Raw genomic sequence first — 22,843 nt, 5'->3', positions numbered from 1 at the left:
GATAAGCCCCTTCTATCCCGGGAACCCGCCTTCCCGCCAGATCGTCACTTCCGGCGGACGCTCAGCGTTATTGGTGTCGTCACTTCCTGCGGGTACCGGTGTGGACGGTGCGGGTCGTGGCCGCCGGTTCTCCGACTCTCCCCTTACCCTAACTCTCCTCCCTCCCTCCCTTTCCCTCCCTCGGCGGCGGTCTGTCTCCCGTCGCAGATTCCCCGACCTATCCCTGACCCCTCTCTGATCGCGGGGCCACCAGATTGGCCCTTTTCTTTTTCCCGGCCCAACCCCAGTGTCAGGGCGGGGGCCTTGAAGAGCCGGAGGCGCTGCGGCGGAGGAGGGAAAAGACCAGACGACCCCCGACTGGCTCGCCGCCGCCATGGCAATGAGGCAGACGCCGCTCACCTGCTCGGGCCACACGCGGCCCGTGGTGGATTTGGCCTTCAGTGGCATCACGCCATATGGCTATTTCCTAATCAGCGCTTGCAAAGGTAAGCAAGGCCGCTGATGCGGCCCCTAACGTCTGGGACTGGGCGGAAGGCGAGTGGGGCTGGCGCTCCCCATTGTCGAACGGATTGCGGGGTTCGCGGCCTTGGAGGATAGGGCCCAGAGTGGGCTGATGAGAGGAGCAGTGTTAAGGATTCCGCAGCTGACGCCAAGAGAGGTTTTTCTGACGCCTCTGAAACGAGGCAAAGTATTGCTCCTAACCAGGGCCTCTCATTTTATCTTTATTGCTATTTCTGGAGGAGCTGGACTGTACACTTGTCTAGACGCTCCGGCCAGCAACACCGTGAATATCTTCCCAGGATTTGCAGAATGCAGAAATTAGGCCAGGCTAAGTAACACCTTATTTCATTTTGCACAGATTTGTCACTCCTATTATCTCATTCCTTTGTAGCAGTGGTCTCATTTTTAAAGTGGAAACTGGGACTTAGGTTAAGAAGTTTGTTCAAAATAAGGCTCAAATCTAGATCGTTTTGACGCAGATCAGTATTTTCACCGAATTACAGATGCTTCCCAGAGAGAATGTCCTGCTCAGTTCTTCACTTAATTTACTTCTGGAAGTTCCTTAGTGACCCCAGTGATTGAGAATAGTTAGACAACAAAAGTAATTTTCCACTTCTTTTTCGATATGATCGTTTGAGTCTTAGATATTAAATAATCTGAACTTCTAAATCACATGTCTTTTAAAATATTTTTTAGATGGTAAACCTATGCTACGCCAGGGAGATACAGGAGACTGGATTGGAACATTTTTGGGTCATAAGGGTGCTGTTTGGGGTGCAACATTGAATAAGGATGCCACCAAAGCAGCTACAGCAGCTGCAGATTTCACAGCGTAAGTGTCGCCAGAAATGGCCACCTTTGCAGTTCTTTGGGGATTGTGTTCTGAAATGATCAAAACTTCAACAAAGGTTACTTATAAAATTCTAACACCGTATAGAATGCATGGTGTTTGATTTCACCAAGATCCCACCGTGGTCCTATCTGCTTCCTTCTCTTCAATGGTTCTCAAAATGTCCAGAGACTTAAATAACTTACTCTGTGTGTCTGGACTGGGACCCAGGAATCTGCAGTATGAACGTGCACTCCAGATAATGAATGTTGGTGGTGGTGCTTCCAAATACTGCTCCACATGTACTAGCTGAGTGATATACACTCCTGTGACGTCCTAGTGCTGGTGGCCCCACGTTTAGCCCAATTTTACTCTCATTTTTGTTAGACATACTTGAAACTGCCAACTCAGTTACTCTTCATTTTCTAAGTTCTTAATGGCTGAAATCTAAACATTCTTGATTTTTTCCTTCCATCTAGATCATCGTCAGCTTTGTTGATTCCACCAGCAGATAGTTTCTTGACCACGTTATTTCTTATGCCTCTGCCATTGCTGTATTTGTTCACGTCCCTGCCACTGGTCCTTTCCTATCTATTCATCCTTCGTGGTGCTGCCAGTTGTCTTCCTGAAAACAAATACCATGTCACTTCTCTAGCTAATGATCTTCCTGTCTTCCCTCTACTTTTTCAGTGGTTCATGACCTTGGATGTACATTAGAATAACCTGGGAAAGTTTTAAAAATACTCCGATGCATCATGTGTCTGAGAAATTGTGATTTAATTGACCTGGGAGGAAGTCCCCAACATCAGGTTTTTTTTTTCCCTTCCCTAAAGTTCTTTAGGTGACTCTGATTTGCAGCCTTTAACCGCTGGCCTAAAGGTTAAATTTCAGTTGTCAGCTGTTTAAAATTTGGCCTCGTCCTAGTTCCTTAGCATCATCTAGTACTGCATGCCACATGCCCCACAGTTTAGGTAGACTAAACTTAGCATTGTTCTCTAAATACACCTCACCTGTTCTGATTTTTGGCTTTTGCGCATGCTGTTAAAGTGACTTGCAATGACCCACTTTCCCCATCTGGGTATGTGTCATCTCTTACATAACTTGATACCTCTAGCTCCTAATTGTATCTGTGACTTATTAGATCCTTAAGTGTTTAAAGCTAAGGAAAGTAATGTCAAAGGCTGTTGTACATATAATACACTTTATTAGACTTAAGAGTCTGGATAGTAAACAGTGGTCTTGATTTTTTTTTTAAGCAATTTCACACTAAACAGTTGCAAATGTGTTGTTCCTTTGTTTTAAGCAGATTAAACATACCAAGTTTATTATGAAAAATGAAGGCAGCTTGATTGTGGTAGTGGATACATGATTCTATGCATTTACTGAAACTGATAGACCTCTGTACCACAAAGTGAATATTGTAGGTAAACAAAAAATAAATAAATAAAAATTTTTAAATAAGGAGAGGGAGAAATAATCCCATGCTTACATGGGATTAAATTTGAGATGGTGAGAGATCAGTAAGAAAAGTTATAAATGTTAGTCTGAACTTTTTTTGTCCTTCTATGAACAGATACTATTATGTCTTTATGCCTAACCATTGTAAGGTTTTGTGCTCTGCTCTGTTGTGATTGTGTGCAGTACTGATAAAACAACAAACTGTTTGGCTTTATGTAAATCCATTCCTGTCAACAGCTTCAGATCAACTGTTGCTTTAAGATGTCTGCTTGTGTGCTTATAATGTGACTGAGACTTCTTTGATTGTTGATTATTTGAGGTGAAAAATAGGATATAAAGGTGATTCTCAGAGAAGGAAAATTTACAGAGTGCTGAAGGTGAAAGTGTCCATTCCCTTTTTGCTCATTCTGTTCCCTGTATTAAGCTTCTGGCTCTTTTGTAGTACTTATGCACTTAAGTCTTACATTTTTTTGTCAGGAGCCATGTCGTATATTTTTTGTTCCCTGGCTTATTCAATTCCTTATGTTTGTCAAATAAATACATAATTTTTCTAAAGTAGAAGGATAAAGGATGGATGAATTACAGATCTTGGTTTTGCTTATGGGACATTTGTGTCTGCCATGACTTCAGCCATTTTTTTCCCCTTCAGCTCCTCCAAAGTTTGTTTTTTGTTCAGTCCATTTGGACTATTGTCATTGGGAATGAATGTCATTGATTTTGTAACAGAGATGGTAAATTGGAATTAACAACTCTAGATTTCAGATATTTGGTAAGTGGATTATTATAATGTCATTAATGAAACTGGATCCAATTTGGTGGTGATAAGTTATAGTAATAGCTAATAAAGTGGTATTTTTAATTAATTAGAATTAGGTGACATAACAGGATTTTAAACACTACAGAAATTAGCATTAAAAGAGACAAGCTTTTGCATTGCAGTTCTGGAAAAACACATTTTTGTTGACCTCAGTTCTGTGTTATCTGGCCCTAGCAATGATAATTACACAAGCAAAATGCTTCATCGCCTGCTTGATGGTCTTGCTCTGATCTTTAAGAGACCTGTGCAGAAGCTTGTTAGGGAGGATGCCCATCTCTGTAAAATCCCTGAAGGCTCTTGATTTGTACATTTGACCAAATTGTAATACCAGTCCTCAGGAAAAGAAATAAAGGAAATTAGATAGAAATTACTGTTCAAGTGATAATTACTTTGAAATGGAGAAAGAAAGGGTGTGGAAAAGTAGGGCACTTTAAATACTTTAATGGAGTTCTGAGAAGAGTAGTCAGGATTTTTATCTTGCTGCCAGAGGCACAGGCATCTCTATTTAGGTCACTAAGACAACATTAATAACCCAAATCATACATTTGAGGGCATGTCTGTGTATAGGTATATTCAGTGTTGTTTTTATGCTTTCTTCACATTTCAAGCCTTAGTGTCTGTTTTTACAAGTGGTTTTTAAAAGCATGGATGCTGGCTCCATCATTTAATACCTCTGTGACCTTGTGAACTTTATTTAACCTCTGTTTTTCTCAGTTTCATCATCTGTAAAAGTGAGAATAGTAATAGTGTTTGTCTCAAATACTGGTTATGAATATTAAATAAGTTAATGTGTTTCTAATATTTAGAATATTGCCTAATATCTAATGGCTGTGTAAATGTTACATATGTAAGGTAACACTGATAGCTATCACCTCCACTAGACCAAAATTATATGTGTTATTTTGGAATTCCTATGGCTAAAGCCATGAAACCTTCTGGTTTCATGCAAGGAAGTTTATGTAAATTTAAATATCAAGGAGTACTTCTGGTTGGTTTTCCCCTTAGGTAAAGCGTTGAGGTGCCATGATGTAGTAGGAAAGATGTCAGCATTTGCATTAGGCACACCTGAGTTATGTGATAGCCATGCTGTATTTTTTCAGTTTGATCATGAGATGCTTCTTAAACCTCGGTTTTCATATCTGTAAAGTGAGTATAAGACCAACATATTTATTGGGAGGATGAGACACATCTTTCTCTACTTAGGTGCCTGGAGTCCAGCCTAGTGTCTGTTACACAGCAGGTGCTCAGTAAGTGCTAGCTGAGACATAGCCCTTACTTGCTCTGTGTCTGTCTGTTAGGCGTGGGAGTGTGTGCATTCTTTGTTTATATTATCCTCTTTTAATGATTTGTAAGGGGCCTGCTATTAGAGAACTTGATCCAGCTAAAGAATAGCTCCCCAGCTCACCTGATTAATCATGGCTGATATCAATCATTTTTAGGTAATTCTTCTTCTTCCTTCATTCTTAACTTTTCTCGGAAAGTTCATTAACGTCATGTCTGTCTAAATGAGAATTTTGTTCCTGTTTCTTGTAGAGAAAATTATATTTAGGAGAGCAGGTTTGTGGGTCAGTTTAGAATGTTATCTAGAGGTAATTCAGGCAGTCAGTTAGTTGAAGCATATACTGTTCCTGAAACGCCATCCTCTACAGCTTTGAATTCACAGAGTTAATGTTAGCATTGCATCTCCTGATCCTCTTCTCAGTACCTCTACTATCTTCCCATCAGATCATCTGTACCACAAATATAGATAATTCCTATACTCTTTCCAGAGAGTGCTTAAATAGATCTGGGTTTGGGTACCTATGGGTAACCAGAGTGTATGATTGCTTTTTTTTTCTTGTGGAAGTCAATAGAAAGAGCTAATTTTTCTCTGAATAAGGTTCTCAATAAATCAAAGATAATATTGTCTTTTTTTGTTTTGGATGACTTGGTCACCATGTTAAGATAATTAGACAGTTATACACCTGAAATAGCTTAAGTGTTTTGTTAAGGCTTTAAACAAGTAAGTTAAGCAGTCCCTCTTTTGAGACTTAGGGTAAGTAAATCTGTTCTCAGAAGAGGAAAAGTATTCGTCAGATAATACTGACTGTTACATACAAGAAACAGGGATTATAAGAGGCATTTAGGCAGATGGCAGGTACTTCATGAGCTGTGCAGAAAATAAATGATACAGGATTAGCTGTTGATACTGTTAATGATGCTTCATTAAACATCTTCCTGTGTGGGCCCTTCCTGCCATTTCTGTTTTGTCCAGGGGGGCCCCTTGGGGGATATCCTTTCCCTTGTTTTGATTTGATCCCTGCCACCAGCTAATTCATACCAATTTCTTGCCTGGAGATTGAAAGATATGTTATAAAAGATTCAGGTTATTCCAGATTCTTAGAACTCCGTTTCTAAGGACTCACTGTGAATCATGGAAATGTACCAGAATTAGTACAAGTGACTAGAACATTCTCTGTCAGGGAGTGGCATCCTCCATTTTACTCCTGTTTCTCAACAGGAAGAAAAAGACTGCAGATACACTGGCCCTCTGGATGGTGCTACTTTAGACACTCCAGTTCTTCCTTCTCCCCAGTTGGACGTGGTCTAAGCAGAAAACTAGATTTTAAGGGCTTTGGGATGATTGAATATACTTGAAATTAGTATTTCAGAGGACATCCCCCAGAGTTCCTTTGAGACTTGTCATCATGTGAGTAGGGTAGAAGTTTTAGGTACATTTGATTTTTTTTTCACTTTTGACACCTTCTGTTATTGCACTAATCTGGAATCCTAATCTTTGTTAACTCTTAGCACTGATTTCCCTGTGATTAAGAGTAAACATATGTAAGTAAAAGTAAAAGCAAAGCAAAATTATACATAGTAATCAGTATAAGCTGAATTCTGTGGAAAAACAGAAAGGAATGGTTAATGGAGGCAAGTTAAATAGAAGATTTAATAAAAAGATAGCATTTGAAATGAGCCCTGAGGATGAGTAGGACTTTGTTAGCTGAGAATATAAAATACAGACTTAATGGGACTTTATGAGCAAAGACAAATAGAACAAAATGCCTGGCTTGTTTGAGGAATGGTTTATGATGTGGTGTGACTAGATTCAGAGAAATAATACAAAATGAGGTTGAGAAAGTAGGTTTGGGCCAGAGAGTTGAATTGGAAACGGGAGAGTTTGGAGCAGGTTCCCTGTGCAAAGAGAAATTAATACTTGAGGATTTAGTAGCAGCCACTCATAGTTGGCGTTGTTTCTCTCAGAGCCTATTTATTCAGCCACTCAAATGACTCAAGTGTATCCTTTGCAAGGTTTATATTGTATCATCAGCATTTATTCCTGTTAGATGGTTCATGTTTCTTTACTACTGTACATGCTGTTAATGCTTGTCTACCATAGCCTTCCCCCTCCTCCCCCAGTATTTTGCTTTTTAAGACTACTGGCTTTGCTGCTTAGATTTTCTCTACTTTCTGGAATAATTAGTGGTGTGTTTTTTGCATATGTTTCTATAGCCATATGTTTGTCTTTTAATTATATTTCTTAAGTATTATTTAATGCATGTTTTTTTCTCCTTAGCTAAAGCTAAAGCTCTAGTAAGGGAAGGAACTTTCTTTGGGATCATTTTTTTTTTCCCCTCTGGTGCACTGGATCTAGAATGATATAATGTACTTGATGTATTTATTGTCTGCTTATTGAGTAAATGAAGAAAAGATACTCTTGCTTTTTTCTGCTTTTCTTTTTCTTTCTCTACTGTTCATTGTTCACTTTATTCCTAAAAATAAATGTCAGTTATGTTAAAATGGAAATCTTTATGGAACATAGCTTGTTTCTCATAACAGTTTCTTTGCCCTGTTTAGAAAGTTTTCTCATTTATTCTTCAATAATTTCTTCTGATATAAAATGAATTCTTTTTTTCTTCTTTTTTAAGCATTTTAATTTGGGGAACCCATTACAGTATCTTTCTGAAGTATTATTTAACTATTATCCCCCAACATAGACACATACTTTGGGTTGGAATGGGTTAGGGAACATGCAATTGAGAGATTTAAAATTCTCTCATTGTTAGCATTATATAATCAAGGGCTGATATTTTGTGGGGAAGTTAATTGGACTAAGATTTGAGAATTTAAGAGTCAACTTTGAAGAAAAGATGGGGAGAATATTCTCATCTGTACTATCTTGATTTAAAATTTTATGTAACCTATATCAAGGCCTTTCATTCTCCTGTACATTTTTAAAGGATTTCTTGTTTTTCTTTTTTTTTGTTTTGCATGTACATGAGAGTAGAGAATAGAGAAAAAAATGGAAAGATGTAACTGAATTGGTTTAAGTGTTTACAGTATTGCTAAAAGGATCTTATGTCTACGGGCTAAAATGAAAGTAAGGATGGATTGGTCGTGGATCTTTTGCATTGTCAAAATTAGATAGGTTATGCAGCTTTTATATTATAATGCATTTATGTAACATTTTGCATATTATTATAACCTTATTTGATAATCATCAGAATTACTATTATGTTTATTTTTTTGTTTTACTTTTCATGTTTAGCAAAGTGTGGGATGCTGTCTCAGGAGATGAATTGATGACCCTGGCTCATAAACACATTGTCAAGACTGTGGATTTTACACAGGTATCAGAAAATGGGATTTATTTTAGGGGTTAAATTGCTGTTATTAGAGGATATGACACTGACTATGTATTTGATTGGTTTGTATATCTGATTTATATTTGGTGTTCTGAGGAATATTTGATTGATATTGGCGTATATTTGATTTGACCATAGAATAATTATGTGTATTTACAGCTGACCCATGAAAGCCAGGGGCTTGAACTGCATGGGTTATACACAGAGATTTTTCAGTAGTAAATTCTACAGTATTACGGGTCCATGGTTGGTTGAATCCACGGGTACAGGGAAACCATGTATATGGAGGGCCAACAGTGACTTAGACATGGATTTTCAACTGCTTGAAGGGTGGTGCCCCTAACCCCTGCATTGTTTAAGGGTCAGCTGTATTTTTTCTTGGTTGGTACATTTAAGAAACCCTAGAACTCCTCTATTGATCCTCCAGCAATAGCAACAAACATCTAAAAAGCCCAAATAATGTTCCCCAACTACTTTCAGAAGGGAGAGGATAAATTTTAGATTATCACAGAAATGCTGCTCCAGAGGGAGGGGAGCAGGATCAGGGCAGTCTAAGAGAAGCCATGTGGTGTGGTGTGATGTTTTAACTGGGAAGCTTAAATGTCTTTTGCATTTATGAGAAAAATAAATGCTCTGCAGTGTCCAGAAGACACTGAGTAATTGGCCTGTCTGCATCTTTGTGACATCTGTGAGCTTATGTAGATTTTATTTGGTGTTGAAGTTTCAGAGATGTAACTATTACAGTAGTTAATGTAGTAACATTTTGCTTGTGTGTGTTTTCAGGATAGTAATTACTTGTTAACCGGGGGACAGGATAAACTGTTACGCATATATGACTTGAACAAACCTGAAGCAGGTAAGTAATTAATGCATATTGGTGGTTTTATTATATTTTAACTTAAATAACTTTTCCTAGTTAAAGGAATTCATGTTTAGTACTCATGTTAGGAAAATAAAGGTAGCCACCAAAAAAAAAAAATTTAAAACAATCCATCACCCAGTATTATTAAATACTGTTAATGTCTTTAGTTTCAAGTTCATGTTCTTCTGGTCTTTTTTTTTAAATATTGACTATTTTCTACATTATGCTTGTATAACCTTTCTACAATTTAACATTTTATGCTAATAAATTTTTATCATGATATTAAGTCTAAAAAGGTGCATAACAGTATTAACTACCTTTTGGTTGGAAAGAGTGGTTACCTTTGGGTGAGAAAGGTAAGAATTCTTTGTGTGTTTTCATGTTTAGATTCTTGAACTGCATGAGTGTATTCAGGAACTGCTAAAAGTCTGCAGTAACAGTTTTTTCATGTCTTTACATATTCTGTCTACTCTTCAATGATTGTGTGGGTCTCTATCCTGTGAATAAGTATATTAGTCTATCTTCTGTTACATCCTGTTTAGGCTGTTGACAGATTTTAAAGGTTATAAGCAGTGTTATGCTAAACATCCTTACAGTTCAAATATTTGCACATTGTTTCTTAGGATACCTACATAAAAATAGAATTGTTGGGACAAAGGGGAGGTACACTTGGAAGCCACTGATAGATGTTACCGAAGAGCCTGCCAGGGAAGTAAAAAAATATATCTGTAGCTAACCTGTTCTAGCGAACACTGTTAACTAATGTCACCTTTGCCACTTAAATAGAAGAAAAACGATTTTGTCATATTAAAGTGAACTTTAAAAATTATTCATGAGATTAAACTACTGTTGAATATCATTTTAATGTATCTTTTTTCTGAACTAAGTGTTCATCCTTTTGGCCATATATCTGTTGTGATCATCTTTTTCTTACTAGTTTTAAAGTTTCTTTATTCTGGTTTGTCATTTGTTTTTAAATTTTGTTGGTAAGGTTTATGGTACACGTGTTAAAAGATTTTTGGTAGTAAAATCTATCATTTATGAATTCTCTCATTTGACAGAAATTCTAAGAGATACCTTTTCTTTACTAGTCCAGATATTCACCTCTACTTTGTAATATTTTAATGCTTTTCTAGCCACATAATATATATATTTTAAAAGCTACCAAAGTATAACGAACAGAATTTTGTTTTACTTACTATATATTAGTTTATATCTTAAATTTTGTATCATGGGCATTTATTGTTTATTCATTAGTCAGTAAACTTTAGAAATTTGTAAGAGAGTCAAGCTAAGTTGGCAATTAAGCAGTTTTTCCTGAGATACGTGTTCTAAAAGTACTTCTAAGGTGAAGAAATAAACTAAATTGATAAGACATTCTCCATTGGCACCTGGGAGTATTTCTCATTGTCTCTGATAGCTTTACGCCGCAGCACAGCCACGTCCTCTGACCTCCCTTAATTAGTGACTGTGCCTGTCTGACTCAGCAAGGTAGTTCAGGTTCAGACAGATGTTTTCGGTCGTCTTTGACCTTTCTCAACACTGCTTTTTAAAAGTGGCTCTTCCACTGCCTAGCACTTGAAATAAGAGCAATTAACTGGGCTTTTCCTGTCAGACACCAGGTTAGAAACTTTGGATGATGGCTGCTATAATGTGTGCATGGTTTTCATCTGTGTCTGATAGCAGTGTCTGTCTGTGTTCTGCATTCAGGTCTCGCTATCCACACAAACACGCAGCCAAAGAGTAAGTTGGGGTCATAGTACTGGTCTAGTGTTGTCTCTTTGGACATGTCCACCACTGGCCAGCCTCCAGACTCCCACACACAGAACTGTGGGAATAGAGATGCTGTCGCTTGAGGGGATTTAATGTAAGATACCTATAGTAAATCGATCACTATTTTTTTTAAAAGAGAAAAAAAGGCAAAAAAAAAAAAAAGAAACTTTAGTTGTATATTCCCACTGGATTCTTAACCTCTGAGGTATAGTAATTATTGTTATCCCATTTTACAGGTGAAGAAACATAGTCTTCGAAAGGTTGAGTGACTTGCCCAAGTCAAAGTTGTGTTGAGTGATATTGCCTCCAACATGTGCTTTGCCCAGAGATAATGAGCGTTTTGTTTTTTGTTTTTTCAGTCTTCTGAAGGGGAAGTCTCCAACAGAGACAGATTCTTTTGATGCTTTGCTTTGCCAGCAGTGGCTTGAAGGTCCTAGCATAAGTGATAGCACTAGAATTAGCTCAGGCTCTCTTGTTCTGAGTGTCAGTGTTCTTATTAAATTATTATGTCACATTAGTTTTTTTATTTCACTGCAATACAATACTGCTTTTGAAAGCAGAAATGTTGACTGGAGAGAGTGGTGTACTCAATCCCAGCTACCTATAGCATCATAGTTCTTGGGTCCTTGTCATGCAGATACATGTTTGTTTCAGTTCAGAAAAAACTAAGTGTATTCTGGGTAAACATCAAGTTTGAGTTGTGCTGGGCTTTGAAAAGTTGCAGACTAACTTAAAACATTTTTTTGCCCCAATATTGCTCAGTTTTAAAAGTCAAATATTAACAAGTATATTTTAAATTGTTTCATCCTAAGAACCTAAGGAAATCAGTGGTCATACCTCTGGTATTAAAAAGGCTCTATGGTGCAGTGAGGATAAACAGATTCTTTCAGCTGATGATAAAACTGTTCGGTAAGTAATTTTTCTTTAATAATTTAAAGTTTGAAAAGTATTTGACCTTGGAGTTTATATTTAAAATTTTTTTGTAACTACTATATAGGAAGAATTGCCTCTGAACATTACAACTTAGGCTGCACATAGGTGACATTTTTCTGGAACTATCCATTTACTTATAAACATGGGGTAGAATTCACAAGACAACTACAACTACTGACACCTTTATATGCAGGTGCACTTAACCTGGGTCAGTGGACAGGCTGCCATAGGGGTCCGTTAAAGCCCTGAATTCTATACAGAATTTTGTAAGCTGACTCCTAATGTATTTTTCTTATGAAAGATAAATAGCTATTGTGGAGTTTCACGAAAATAGAGTGTAAGAACTGGAGTTTCACGAAGATAGAGTGTAAAAACTGTTACTTAGAGCGACATTACAACTCATTATTAGATAAGGAGATAAATGCCTTAATGGCATAGTTCTGCTGAATCATTTGCAAAGTGTATTTAAAGTGTTAATGTTGACTTCACCAACAAGCTACCAGGTAATTTGATGTCTTATAGGAACCGAAAATCTCTCAATATCACCTGTAATTTATGAGTTAGAATGGAGGTTGTTTTACTGAAGTTGTGATCATTTTCATCGGTTAATCTGCAGGTACAATATAAGGTAGAAGCTTTTTTCTTAAATGAATAAATACCATCTTATTTTCCTCTCCCCCCTCCCCCCCCCCCACCGCAGCCTTTGGGATCACGCTACCATGACGGAAGTGAAATCTCTAAATTTTAATATGTCTGTTAGCAGTATGGAATATATTCCTGAGGGGGAGATCTTGGTAATAACTTATGGACGATCTATTGCTTTTCACAGTGCAGTAAGGTATGTCCAAGAAACACCTTCATTTTCTTTTCTGGTATCAAAGGACAGTTTAGGGTTCTTAAAAATTGGAAGGCCTATGCTAATGTATTTAACTCTTTTAAAGGCATATCTTGGCTTATGCTTCGTAATGTGGAGGGAAATATTTTTATAGCTATTAATGTGTTTTTTAAAGAATGTGGTGTACCTTGATCAAAGGAGTTGAATTCACTCCCAGATAATTAGGACACTTACTGGTAAAACTGAACAGCTTTTAAGTTGTATTTTTCCTAGGAGGATCACTGAGCTCGTGCTGTAATTAATGTTGTTCATTACTGCATCTTGCTTCTGCTATTTCACTTTAAAATTATAGGGAAGTAGTGATTTTTTTTCTATTGCCGAATATAGCGTAGACCTAATGATTATTTTTAAAAGAGACTTAATTTTTGTGACTATATATTAAATGATTTTCAAAATTTGGAAAATAACAATTTTTTAAAATGTGCCCATAATCCTATAGCCATAGGTGCCAGAAGGTTGATGGTAGCTGTCTTTTCTGCTAGTCTTTTTTCTTTGTTGTGTGTATGTATATTTGTGTGGGTTTTTTTCTTTAGTTACTAGGACCCTAATGAGTATAATTTTTATTTTTTTTATTTTTAAATATTCTTAGGCATTAAAATTCTTTGAAAACATTTTTACTAGGTGTACTGCATTATAGGTTATACCAAATTATGTGTCAGTTCCCCTGTTTCAACACAGTGAGGTTTATGGTACCTCTCTGAGTGATCCCTTGCAAGAGAATCCTGTGAGTAGAATTATCAGTTCAAAGGGTAGGAATGTTTGTGTGCACCCTGTGCACCACCTTGGGCACCTCCCCTCCTTGCCCTCCATGGCCCTGGGGGCTGAGGGTGGGCACCATTTGGAAGCTGCTGGCCTTGCTCTGCTCTTCATGTGTAGATTCACAGACAAACATGACTGGGTAACAACAGAAAATGGATTGGAACAGTAGGAATCAGCAGTTTTGCCCAGGAAGCTTTGCGAGGTATAGTTTACTATAGTCTGCCTGAAGTTGGGACAAAATTGAACAAACGGGATGCGTTTGATGCTTTGGAAAGTGTGAAAGCTACTAGTGAACTCTGTTCTCTGTTAGGAGAAGTAACTGAAATTGATGAAGCTCTTGCAGAAAATCCAGCACTTGCCAACAGTTCCTGTTATGAAGATGGTTGGCTGATGAGGGTGACACTGAGTAACCCTTCAGAAGTAGATGAACTAATGAGTAAAGCAGCACATGAGAAATACATAAACTCTGTTGAAGAGTGAAAGTGGAATCTTTAAGTAAACTAGTTTGAAACAAACGAAACACAGGGTAGGAGTGTGTTTAAAGTTCTTAGTACACATGCCACTTATTTGATTTCCATAAAGAAAATACCACATTATACTCTGACCAGCAGTCCTGACCTTTCCTCTAAAGGCTCATTTGCAGAGTTGATAAGCTTCACTGAATGACAGAAGGAAAGAGACGGCAGTCAGAATGGAGAAGAGCAATTAAGAATGTAAAGGAGCCCATGCACACGATGAACTGATGATAGTAGAACGTTACTGCCCAGAACCATTAAATTGTATAGCTGTGTTCATTGGTTGCTTCTGGATTTGGGCAGCATGCGACCCTACTATAAAACGTTGCCTTAAATCCCATTTTGGTGGCAGAGGTTTGCTGGCCTATTAAATATTCTAACATTTGAGCCAGAAATTTGCTACTCATGATCCTGCGTAAGTCATGCCTGACTTTCACTTTCGTGCTCTGCAGTGCGGTGATGGGAGTGAGGTGGCAGCGTTAGGAGCTGGGGTGCTCTAGTGTTTTATGTTGGAGGCCTCTAAGGACTGCCACGGGGCTGATGTCCAAACTCATTGATATTTGGGTGAAGCCTGTGTTATGCATTGATTGTTATTGCATTGCTACAGTCTCTTATTTAGTTGTTCTTTTATAGTCTGATAGTAAAAACTGAGCCATTTTTAGCAGGTATTTTTTTTCATGGCATTAATTTTTCCTGTTGCAGAAACTTACAAATTCTGAGGAGGTGAAAATAATTTGCAAATAATCCTTTATATTAATTACTTACTGTAAAAGCTTTTTTTATTTACAAAGGTAATATGTGCTTGTCATGGAAGAATCAAACAATGCAGAATTAAATTTTTTTCAAAGCAAAAATCCAAATATATTAGCCATACAGTTTTAATTAGCCAGCACACTCATTTACAGGAAGATAGTCACCACACAAAAGGTGGATATTCCTCTGTGGAAGTGTCTTTGTATTTTGGGGATGAACTCCATTTGAGCATGGTATCCTTATGATTTTTTTTTTTTTTGGCTAGTATTATTTAGAGGTTTGTTCTTATTTGTTTTGTTTTTAACGTCACTATCTTTGACTAAATGACTATTAAATTGTTCCTTGGGTAGCAGAGTTTAGTTTCAATGTAACTAATTATTGTATTATTTACATAATATTCAAAATTTATTAATATTATTTAAATTTTTTTCTAGTTTGGACCCAATTAAATCCTTTGAAGCACCTGCAACCATCAATTCTGCATCTCTTCATCCTGAGAAAGAATTTCTTGTTGCAGGTGGTGAAGATTTTAAACTTTATAAGTATGATTATAATAGTGGGGAAGAATTAGGTGAGTTGTCCTTTTTCTGCCCTTAAAATGACGTAGTTGCCTTTCTCAAATGTAATTAAGACTTAAATTAACACCTCAGTGAATTTTTTAGCTACCACTTTATTTCTAGCTATACTGTTTTACCATCCAGTGAACTTATTTAAACTTGTTAGAATTGCGTACAAAGAATAAAAGACAATTTTATGTTTTGTGTCTTTGGGAAAATTGATGGATTTGAGTTGGGCAAATGGACCATATGGAATCTATTTTAAATGCTTATGGTCCACCCTTTATTGCTTGAATATAAGTGACTTTTAAATAAGAGATTCTTTTCCATTGTTTTTATATAAGATTAGTTTTAGAATGTTTTGGCCACATGTTTTATTCTCTTTGAAAAAGAGAAGTAAATTACTTGCCTGATTTCGGGGGTCCCATTTAGTGAATACTTGGTGGCCTTGGACCCAGCCATTCTCTCTAAGATCTCATATTCTTTCTATTCTCATGGTACTGTTCTCGTGATATTCTGAGGGAAGACAGTGCTTCAGTGTCCTTAAGTTGAATAGGCTTGAAGACAGAACAGGAATATTGATCTAGTGAAGAACTTTGAAAACTGGTAAGGTGCTGAGGCACTAGAATAAATGAGAAAAGTTCACAAATAAGGATATGCCCTAAACAGAGCAACACTGCTGCTAATCTGTTTGTTTTCTCAGTAAACTCCGTATAGGGTCAGCATTGACCTTGGTGTCTTTATGTTCTGAGTGGCAGAATGACTACTGGACTCCAGACAGTCTAATAGGAAATGAAGAGGCGGAGTGTGTAAAAGAGCTCCATCTGGTGGTTCTCTGTAGTTATAATAAGACTCGGTTCCCTCATAAATAGAGTTTAGGATTTGGAAATGGGGTTGAATTGATAGAATTTAGGTCTGCTTTCTGTAGATTGTAGAGGGGGGTTCATTTTCTCTTTATCTTTATTGAAGCAGGAAGCTTTTTTTTTTTTTAAGAAATGATAGGCATGAAATACCACTTTGTGATGAGAATCAGTTTATTTTTAATTAGGTATAGTTCTTTGAATTTGTTCTAATGAATTTCACATCTTTCCAATAATATAGACAGTATTTTATTTAGTTTATCAATATTTAATGTAATATTCAAGTAGTAAATGATCTAATAGCCCTCCTCCTCTTTCTCAGAATCCTACAAAGGACACTTTGGTCCTATTCACTGTGTGAGATTTAGTCCTGATGGAGAACTCTATGCCAGTGGTTCTGAGGATGGAACACTGAGACTATGGCAAACTGTGGTAGGAAAAACGTATGGCCTTTGGAAATGTGTGCTTCCTGGTAAGAATTTTTGTTCATGACTTTGTATCATTTTTCATCATTACTTCTGTTTTAGTGTTTCTGTCTTCTATAGATTTTACATTGTATAATATGGTTTAAGCAAAGAGAAGCCCATGATTATAAATTGGCAGTGTGTTCATTTGTTTAAATTTTTTTATCATACAATCTATTCTGTTCCTAAGTTTTTACACTAAATCATTTGGTGAATGGAATGGACCTAATTCAAAATTTGCTGGAGGGCAATATAAAGAATTATAAGTGAGTATATTTAATCTCTTCATAGTATTACTTGCTGATCCTTACTAATAAAGCAGACATATTTTTAATAAAAATACTGAGTTTTTGACCCCAAAGTAGTTGTAATATAGATCTAAGAGTAGTAGTTGAGGAAAGCATATTGTTTTATAATCATAGTTACTTAAAAAAGAGTTGTTCCTGTTACATTTTGTAGCTGATTGCTTGGCATAGTCTTAGCATACTCTTCTTGTTCGTTAACTGCTTGAAATTGCTGGTAGTATTGTAATTCACATGCTCATCATTTCCTTTTCATAGAAGAAGATAGTGGTGAGCTGGCAAAGCCGAAGATCAGTTTTCCAGAGACAGCAGAAGAGGAGCTAGGTAAATACTAACAGTTAACTTCTATAGAGTCTTGGTGGATTGAAAATTGAAGTGTATTTTAGCTTTACTTATTGACAATGGGAAGTTTAATCATTATGAACATATATTTAAATAATGGAAAGGTTGAACATTATGTATTTATATGTACATGTTTATAAAACAAATGTTTAAAAACCTACTGCATGGGAGCAAGTACGGACATGATTAATGCTGTTACTCTTAGAGAATTTAGAGTCTAACTTAGGAGGTAGGTCCCAAAATAAATAAATTGTTACAATTGTAATTGTTACTTAACACTTAATAAGCACTCACTACATGCCAAGTGCTCTTTCTCAAATCTAGAGTTACAAATTGTAATGTGCCCTCATCATCTAATATTGTTTGAAGTATAAATATAGTATAAATAAAGGAGGAAACCAGATCTTTCAAAGATCTGACATTAATTCGGCTCGTCAAAGTCATTGAAAATTTAGTCCGGAAGAGGGGCCCCTTGGAGGTGAAGCTGTGGTGGGAAAGAGTTCAATGGGGAAAATGCGTGAACTCTTTCTTAGCTGCTGCCTCAGTGGCCTGAGCCTCGTCCTTACTGGCACGTCCACCTCTTCTCTTGTGCTTCCTTTCCTCAGCACATTTTAAAAATCTTTTTTATTCCCTTGTTACACATAAATGTAGATTTGCTTCTTTCCTTTGTTAAGTTGACTAATGTGACTTTTTTTTTTTTAACTGTAGAAGAAATTGCTTCAGAGAATTCAGATTCCATCTATAGCTCAACTCCTGAAGTTAAGGCCTGAGCCTCTGGCAGATCCTACACATAGTGTATAACTTATGGACTAAAACAAGCAAGCAGAGAGAAGCATCAGCCTCCAGTTACTCTCTGCTTATGGCAAAGATGAGCAGTAAATAATGAGGAAAATGAATTAGCTCCAGTGCTGGAACTAACCAACTTAGAGGTGGAAACTGTAAGTGAAAATGCAGGACTATCAGCTGAAGGCAGATGGAGATACACCTTGTAGAATGATGACTTGTTGTCTTTTTAATGAATGTGTGCAAGCCAACATCCAGTTTCTCTTATCACAGTTAGATTTCTTGTGGCTGTTAATGATATTATGAAGAAAGAAAATATAGTGGCCTATTTTTCTGGCTTTTCCCTTAAAGCAGAAAGTTGTTTTTTTTGCTTTAGTTAAAAAGAAGAGGGAATACATGGTAAAGTACCTGGTTTGATTTCTTTTTCATTTTACATTGCTTTGAACATCTAATTGTTTTTAGTTGTCTCAATAAAATGACTCCAAAACAAAACTCTGTGTATTTCTTGAGAATTGGTAGATTTGACTTTTATAAATGGAAATCTCCAGGAAGTTTTTTTTTCATTATAACTATATCAAAAGATAACCTGATTAGAGAATCTATAGTGAACATATTGTTTCCTAATTTTGAAGTTCAGTTACTTCTGGATTTTTGAAATTTCCATGTGCTTTGCTAGAGTTGCATTTACTTTTCTTCCTCCTCGATGGATAGAAATTCTTGACTTGCCTTTTAAAAAAACTTCAGAATAATGATTTACTTAAATGATACATGCTAGTTATAAAAAATAAATAAAGCAATTCAGAATTAGCAGAAAGATAGAAAAATTACTCAAAATATACCACTGCCACCAGAAATCTGTTAAGGTTGAGTGAACAGTAATGCACATTAGTGCACCTCTATGTGTGTATATACAGATAAGATTTTTGCAATGTTTATTTTACGTTATCCTTTAAAGTTCAGATGCTATTCAAAAAGCCTTTGGACCAAGCTTCTAATAAAATGGGTCAACTGACTTTGGACTTGTGATACATTTATTTTTTTTAATAGGGAGGGAATATTGAACTAGTAATTGGGAAATTCTCTAGACAAATGAATACATCTTGCTTTTTCTCTCATTTATCTCGTGAATGACTCTTGATGACTCTTCCTTAAAAGAAGTAGCCAACCAAAGAATAAGATAAGTTTTTGAGGATTTTTGGTAACTGGAAGAAAGCATGGTAGGCTGTGACCGCCTGAGAGGGCCAAGAGAGGTGTGTCGCTGGGAGAGCCAACTGATGGGCCACACCCTGTCTCCTAGGAGCTCATATTATCCTGTCAACTTGCTACGTGCTTGGTCCTCTGCTTGGCAGTGGCAGTATTGTCGGTGTTCCACAGATCACTCAGACTCCAATCACAGTCTGACTTTTCCTAAATAAAGTTGAGGTTTGTATGTACCAGACTGGAATTTTGAAATGGCTTGGTATTTATGAAGTTTATGGCCAAAGGGAATTTCTTCTACTTCGGTTCCTTAAAGTCTGAAGACCTTGTACAGATACATGTTTACAGCATCACTGGCGGCCATACAGCTGGAAATCTGTAAAAGTTGTTTTGAGTTTGTAAGTTGAAGAATTTCTGGCCATGGTGCTCTGTCAAACCATGGCTTATACTTGTGTGACTAGAATGTTCTTGTTGGTCAGATACCTGGTTGACAGTGTTGTAGTAATTATTAGGCGGTTAGGCTTTTTTGCACATTCTCTGGTTAGCCGGTTCTGTCATTCTAGGTTTTTTGGCTTTTGCCGGATTTAGTAAGAGTTGCTTATGACTGTTGCCTGCTTCTAACAACAGAGGGCATGTTTTTAGGGATTTTACTAGGTTAGCGCCTAAGGGTAACCTTGTTTGTCGTGATAGTCTCATACATACTAACTGTGTAGACCGCCTGGCAGGCTGTAGGAACAACCAGTGTTTGGTATCCTTGGGGATTGGTATTCTATCACTGCTGTAACAAATTACCACACATTTGTGGCTTAAAACAACAAATTTAGCTTATAGTTAAGGCGATCAGAAGGTTGAAATGAGTCTGAATTCATGTCGAGGTGTTGGCAGAGGGGCGTTTCTTACGGAAACTAGGAGAGGATCTGTTTCCTTTTTCCAGCTTCCAGAGACCACTGGCATTCCTTGGCTCATGGTCCTTTCCCCATCTTTAAAGCCGACAACATAGCATCTTCAAATCTGAGTCTTCTGCCACCTTCTTTCACTTAAAAGGACATCTCTGATTATATTGGACCCACCTGGATAATCTCTCCAGTTTTAAGATCCTTAACTTAAAAACATCTGCAAAGTCCCTTTTGCCATGTAAGGCCACATTCGCAGGTTCCAGCCATTAGGACATGGACATCTTTCAGTGGCCATTGGTCTGCTTGCAACGCTTTATAACGGTAGAATCCTATAGTAGAATTCAATTTACTTTAGTAAAAAGTTCGAGTATATGTTTACTAAAATTGCATCTGTCAAAGTTTCCAGTGTCCTGCTTGTTTCTAACCTAGTGGTCATTTTTCTGTCCTCATTGTAGTAAACCTTTGGCAAAATTTGTTATCTACTTCCTTGTTTTTGAAATACTTAATTTTTTTTTCAGAACAAAATGGGAAATCGAAAATGTCAGACCAGTGGAAAATATTTCTTTAGTATGAACCCTATGTTTTACACCTGGATACTTTTAAACAAAAAAGTGATTCTATTGGTGAAAGCGATTACTACGTAAGTTACTGTACGTGTAGGTCTCACACCAGGGGGAGTTCCTGAAAAAAAAAAAAAAAAGGATTACTGGGATGAGAACTGTCTCAAATAGGAGGCTTAGCTTTTCTTTGCTTCTAGGAATACACAGTTGCCAGTATAACATAGTACCACCCAGGCCAGTGTGACTTTAAAATCAGTGGAATTCCTGAAGAAACAAATGAGGCATCTACCATATTTACCTGTTTAAACAAGGCTGAAGTATGCATCTAAATGATAGCTAATGAACGGTAATAATACTTTATAGGTTGAATCACTTCATACAATTAATGAGAAAATAGAACTTGGTCAAGTGGAAAATAACTGATTAGGTCTGCAGATGAATGTGGAAATAGTATTTATTAAGTGTCTTTTTATGTTAGATTTTCTGCTTGGTTTTAAAATATTGTTACTTTTTAATCTCTCCAATAACCCAATGAGATAGGTAATATTGCCCCCCCCCCATTATATATAGATGGAAACTATTTCTGAGAGGTTAAGTGGCTTGTCTAAAGAAATAGTAGAAAGAGTAAGTATGTGGTCTGTAGGGTTATATTGCCTGGGTTTGAACCATCCTCTAGCAATTACAGCCTGATCTCTCTTGATCTCCTTTATCTGTAAAAGTAGTTCTCACACATAGATTTTTGTGGGAGGGGTGGTGGGGGTTGGTGATCAATAATTGATGGAAAGGGCTTAACTCATAGGAAGCACTTAATATTAGCTAGCATTATATATTTATTCTATCAGTGATTCCTCAACTTTGGGATTTGGCGGACCAATAGATTAAAAAGGGGCAGGGGGAGGGCAAGATAGAACGGTCTACTAATCTTGCCAAGTGAGGCTATTAAAAAAGAAAGATTATCTACCACTACAATCTTCATAAAAGAAAGGGCATTTTAAAATCCAAGTTGGTAATGAAGGACACAGTCTCAGAATAAAGGACTGTTCTTTAAATTGAATAAATTCAGCTTCATAAAAGACTCAATATAATTCTTATTTTTCTTATCTCACCATGAAGTAGGAATCAGATGTTCTATAAGTCTCTCTGCAGTTCTGAGATACTTTGATTCTAATATTCATACTCTCTGCCCTAGTCCTCCCTACTTCTACACTTTTCCCCACTCGATTTAGAAATACTGGTTGACAGTCCATAATCTAAGTGGGTTTTTACCTCAGGAACCTATAAATGACTGCCTTAAGAATCTGGCTTACAGTTGTATCTGCCTCTAAAAATAAGATACCATTTATTGTCTTTATATCTTTTAGGAATGTCAGGGCTCTCCAGCCAAAGCTCACGAGGAACCACCTGTAGCTGGATAAATCTGGGTTTACTAACATGCTGCAATAAGGGAGAACACTCATTGGGGGAACTGTGAGGTGTCTCAGTAAGAAAGTGTTAGAAATGACATAGGATTTGGGCTTGTGTTAGGTGATTTGAGGAAGGTTCAACGAAGTGGACCATCACTTTGGATTGATACTAGCAGGAATTGGTGATAATTCTGACCAGGCATTTTAATTCTTACCTAAAATAGAAGAAGAATGAGGTGAGGCTAAAAGAGAGATGTAAAGAAGTGACAGTCACTTATATTAGCCGGGATGGGGTCTGTTTGATCATTTTTGTGGTTTGGGCGATGTTCATTTTTGTGTATGAGTTCAGACATGATTACAAGTGGTCTTGTTTTTGATTTACCATGAGCACAATGGCCTTGGCTGATGGTGTCCTGCGAAATTGTTTTTGTTCTACTGGGGAACAGGATGGTCTAGCTGTGAATGCCAGGCCAGCTCTGGGCTTTAGGGTTAAGATAAAAACAGGTAAAAATGCTATTATACTATGAATAGGATCTAGACACATCCAAAATGTTCAGCAATAGCATTGTGCTGACAAGGCTGAGAAGCAGCTCCGTGTAGGGGAATAATACTGGGGTTTCTTTTCCTGTGTAGCCTGTAATTGCTGTATGAACCTGACAATAACATAAATGGCTTCCATTTGTTGAGCACTTACTATGTGCCATGATATGTATTGTACTATGTGCTTTACACACTTACAATGACTTTGCAGAGCAA

At 37.0% G+C, this 22,843-nt stretch overlaps 1 protein-coding gene and 1 non-coding gene across 2 annotated transcripts; both read left to right on the top strand.

Annotated features, from left to right (window-relative positions):
* Positions 1–75: 75 nt before the first annotated feature.
* Positions 76–18,523, top strand: STRAP (serine/threonine kinase receptor associated protein). The gene is made up of 10 exons (XM_006199900.3): positions 76–485; positions 1,198–1,333; positions 8,137–8,218; positions 9,017–9,089; positions 11,681–11,777; positions 12,502–12,639; positions 15,158–15,294; positions 16,463–16,612; positions 17,165–17,230; positions 17,957–18,523. Exons 1-10 carry the CDS (start codon positions 374–376, stop codon positions 18,016–18,018), a joined length of 1,053 nt encoding a protein of 350 aa, XP_006199962.1. The 5' UTR covers positions 76–373; the 3' UTR covers positions 18,019–18,523.
* LOC116276980 (small nucleolar RNA SNORA23) lies at positions 10,741–10,921 on the top strand. The gene has a single exon (XR_004186480.1). It is a non-coding gene; the product is annotated as a small nucleolar RNA SNORA23 (small nucleolar RNA).
* Positions 18,524–22,843: the final 4,320 nt, after the last annotated feature.

The sequence above is a fragment of the Vicugna pacos genome, chromosome 34 (genome assembly GCF_048564905.1).
Source record: "Vicugna pacos chromosome 34, VicPac4, whole genome shotgun sequence".
Lineage (NCBI taxonomy): Eukaryota > Metazoa > Chordata > Mammalia > Artiodactyla > Camelidae > Vicugna > Vicugna pacos.
This window is presented reverse-complemented; position numbering and strand designations above follow the sequence as displayed.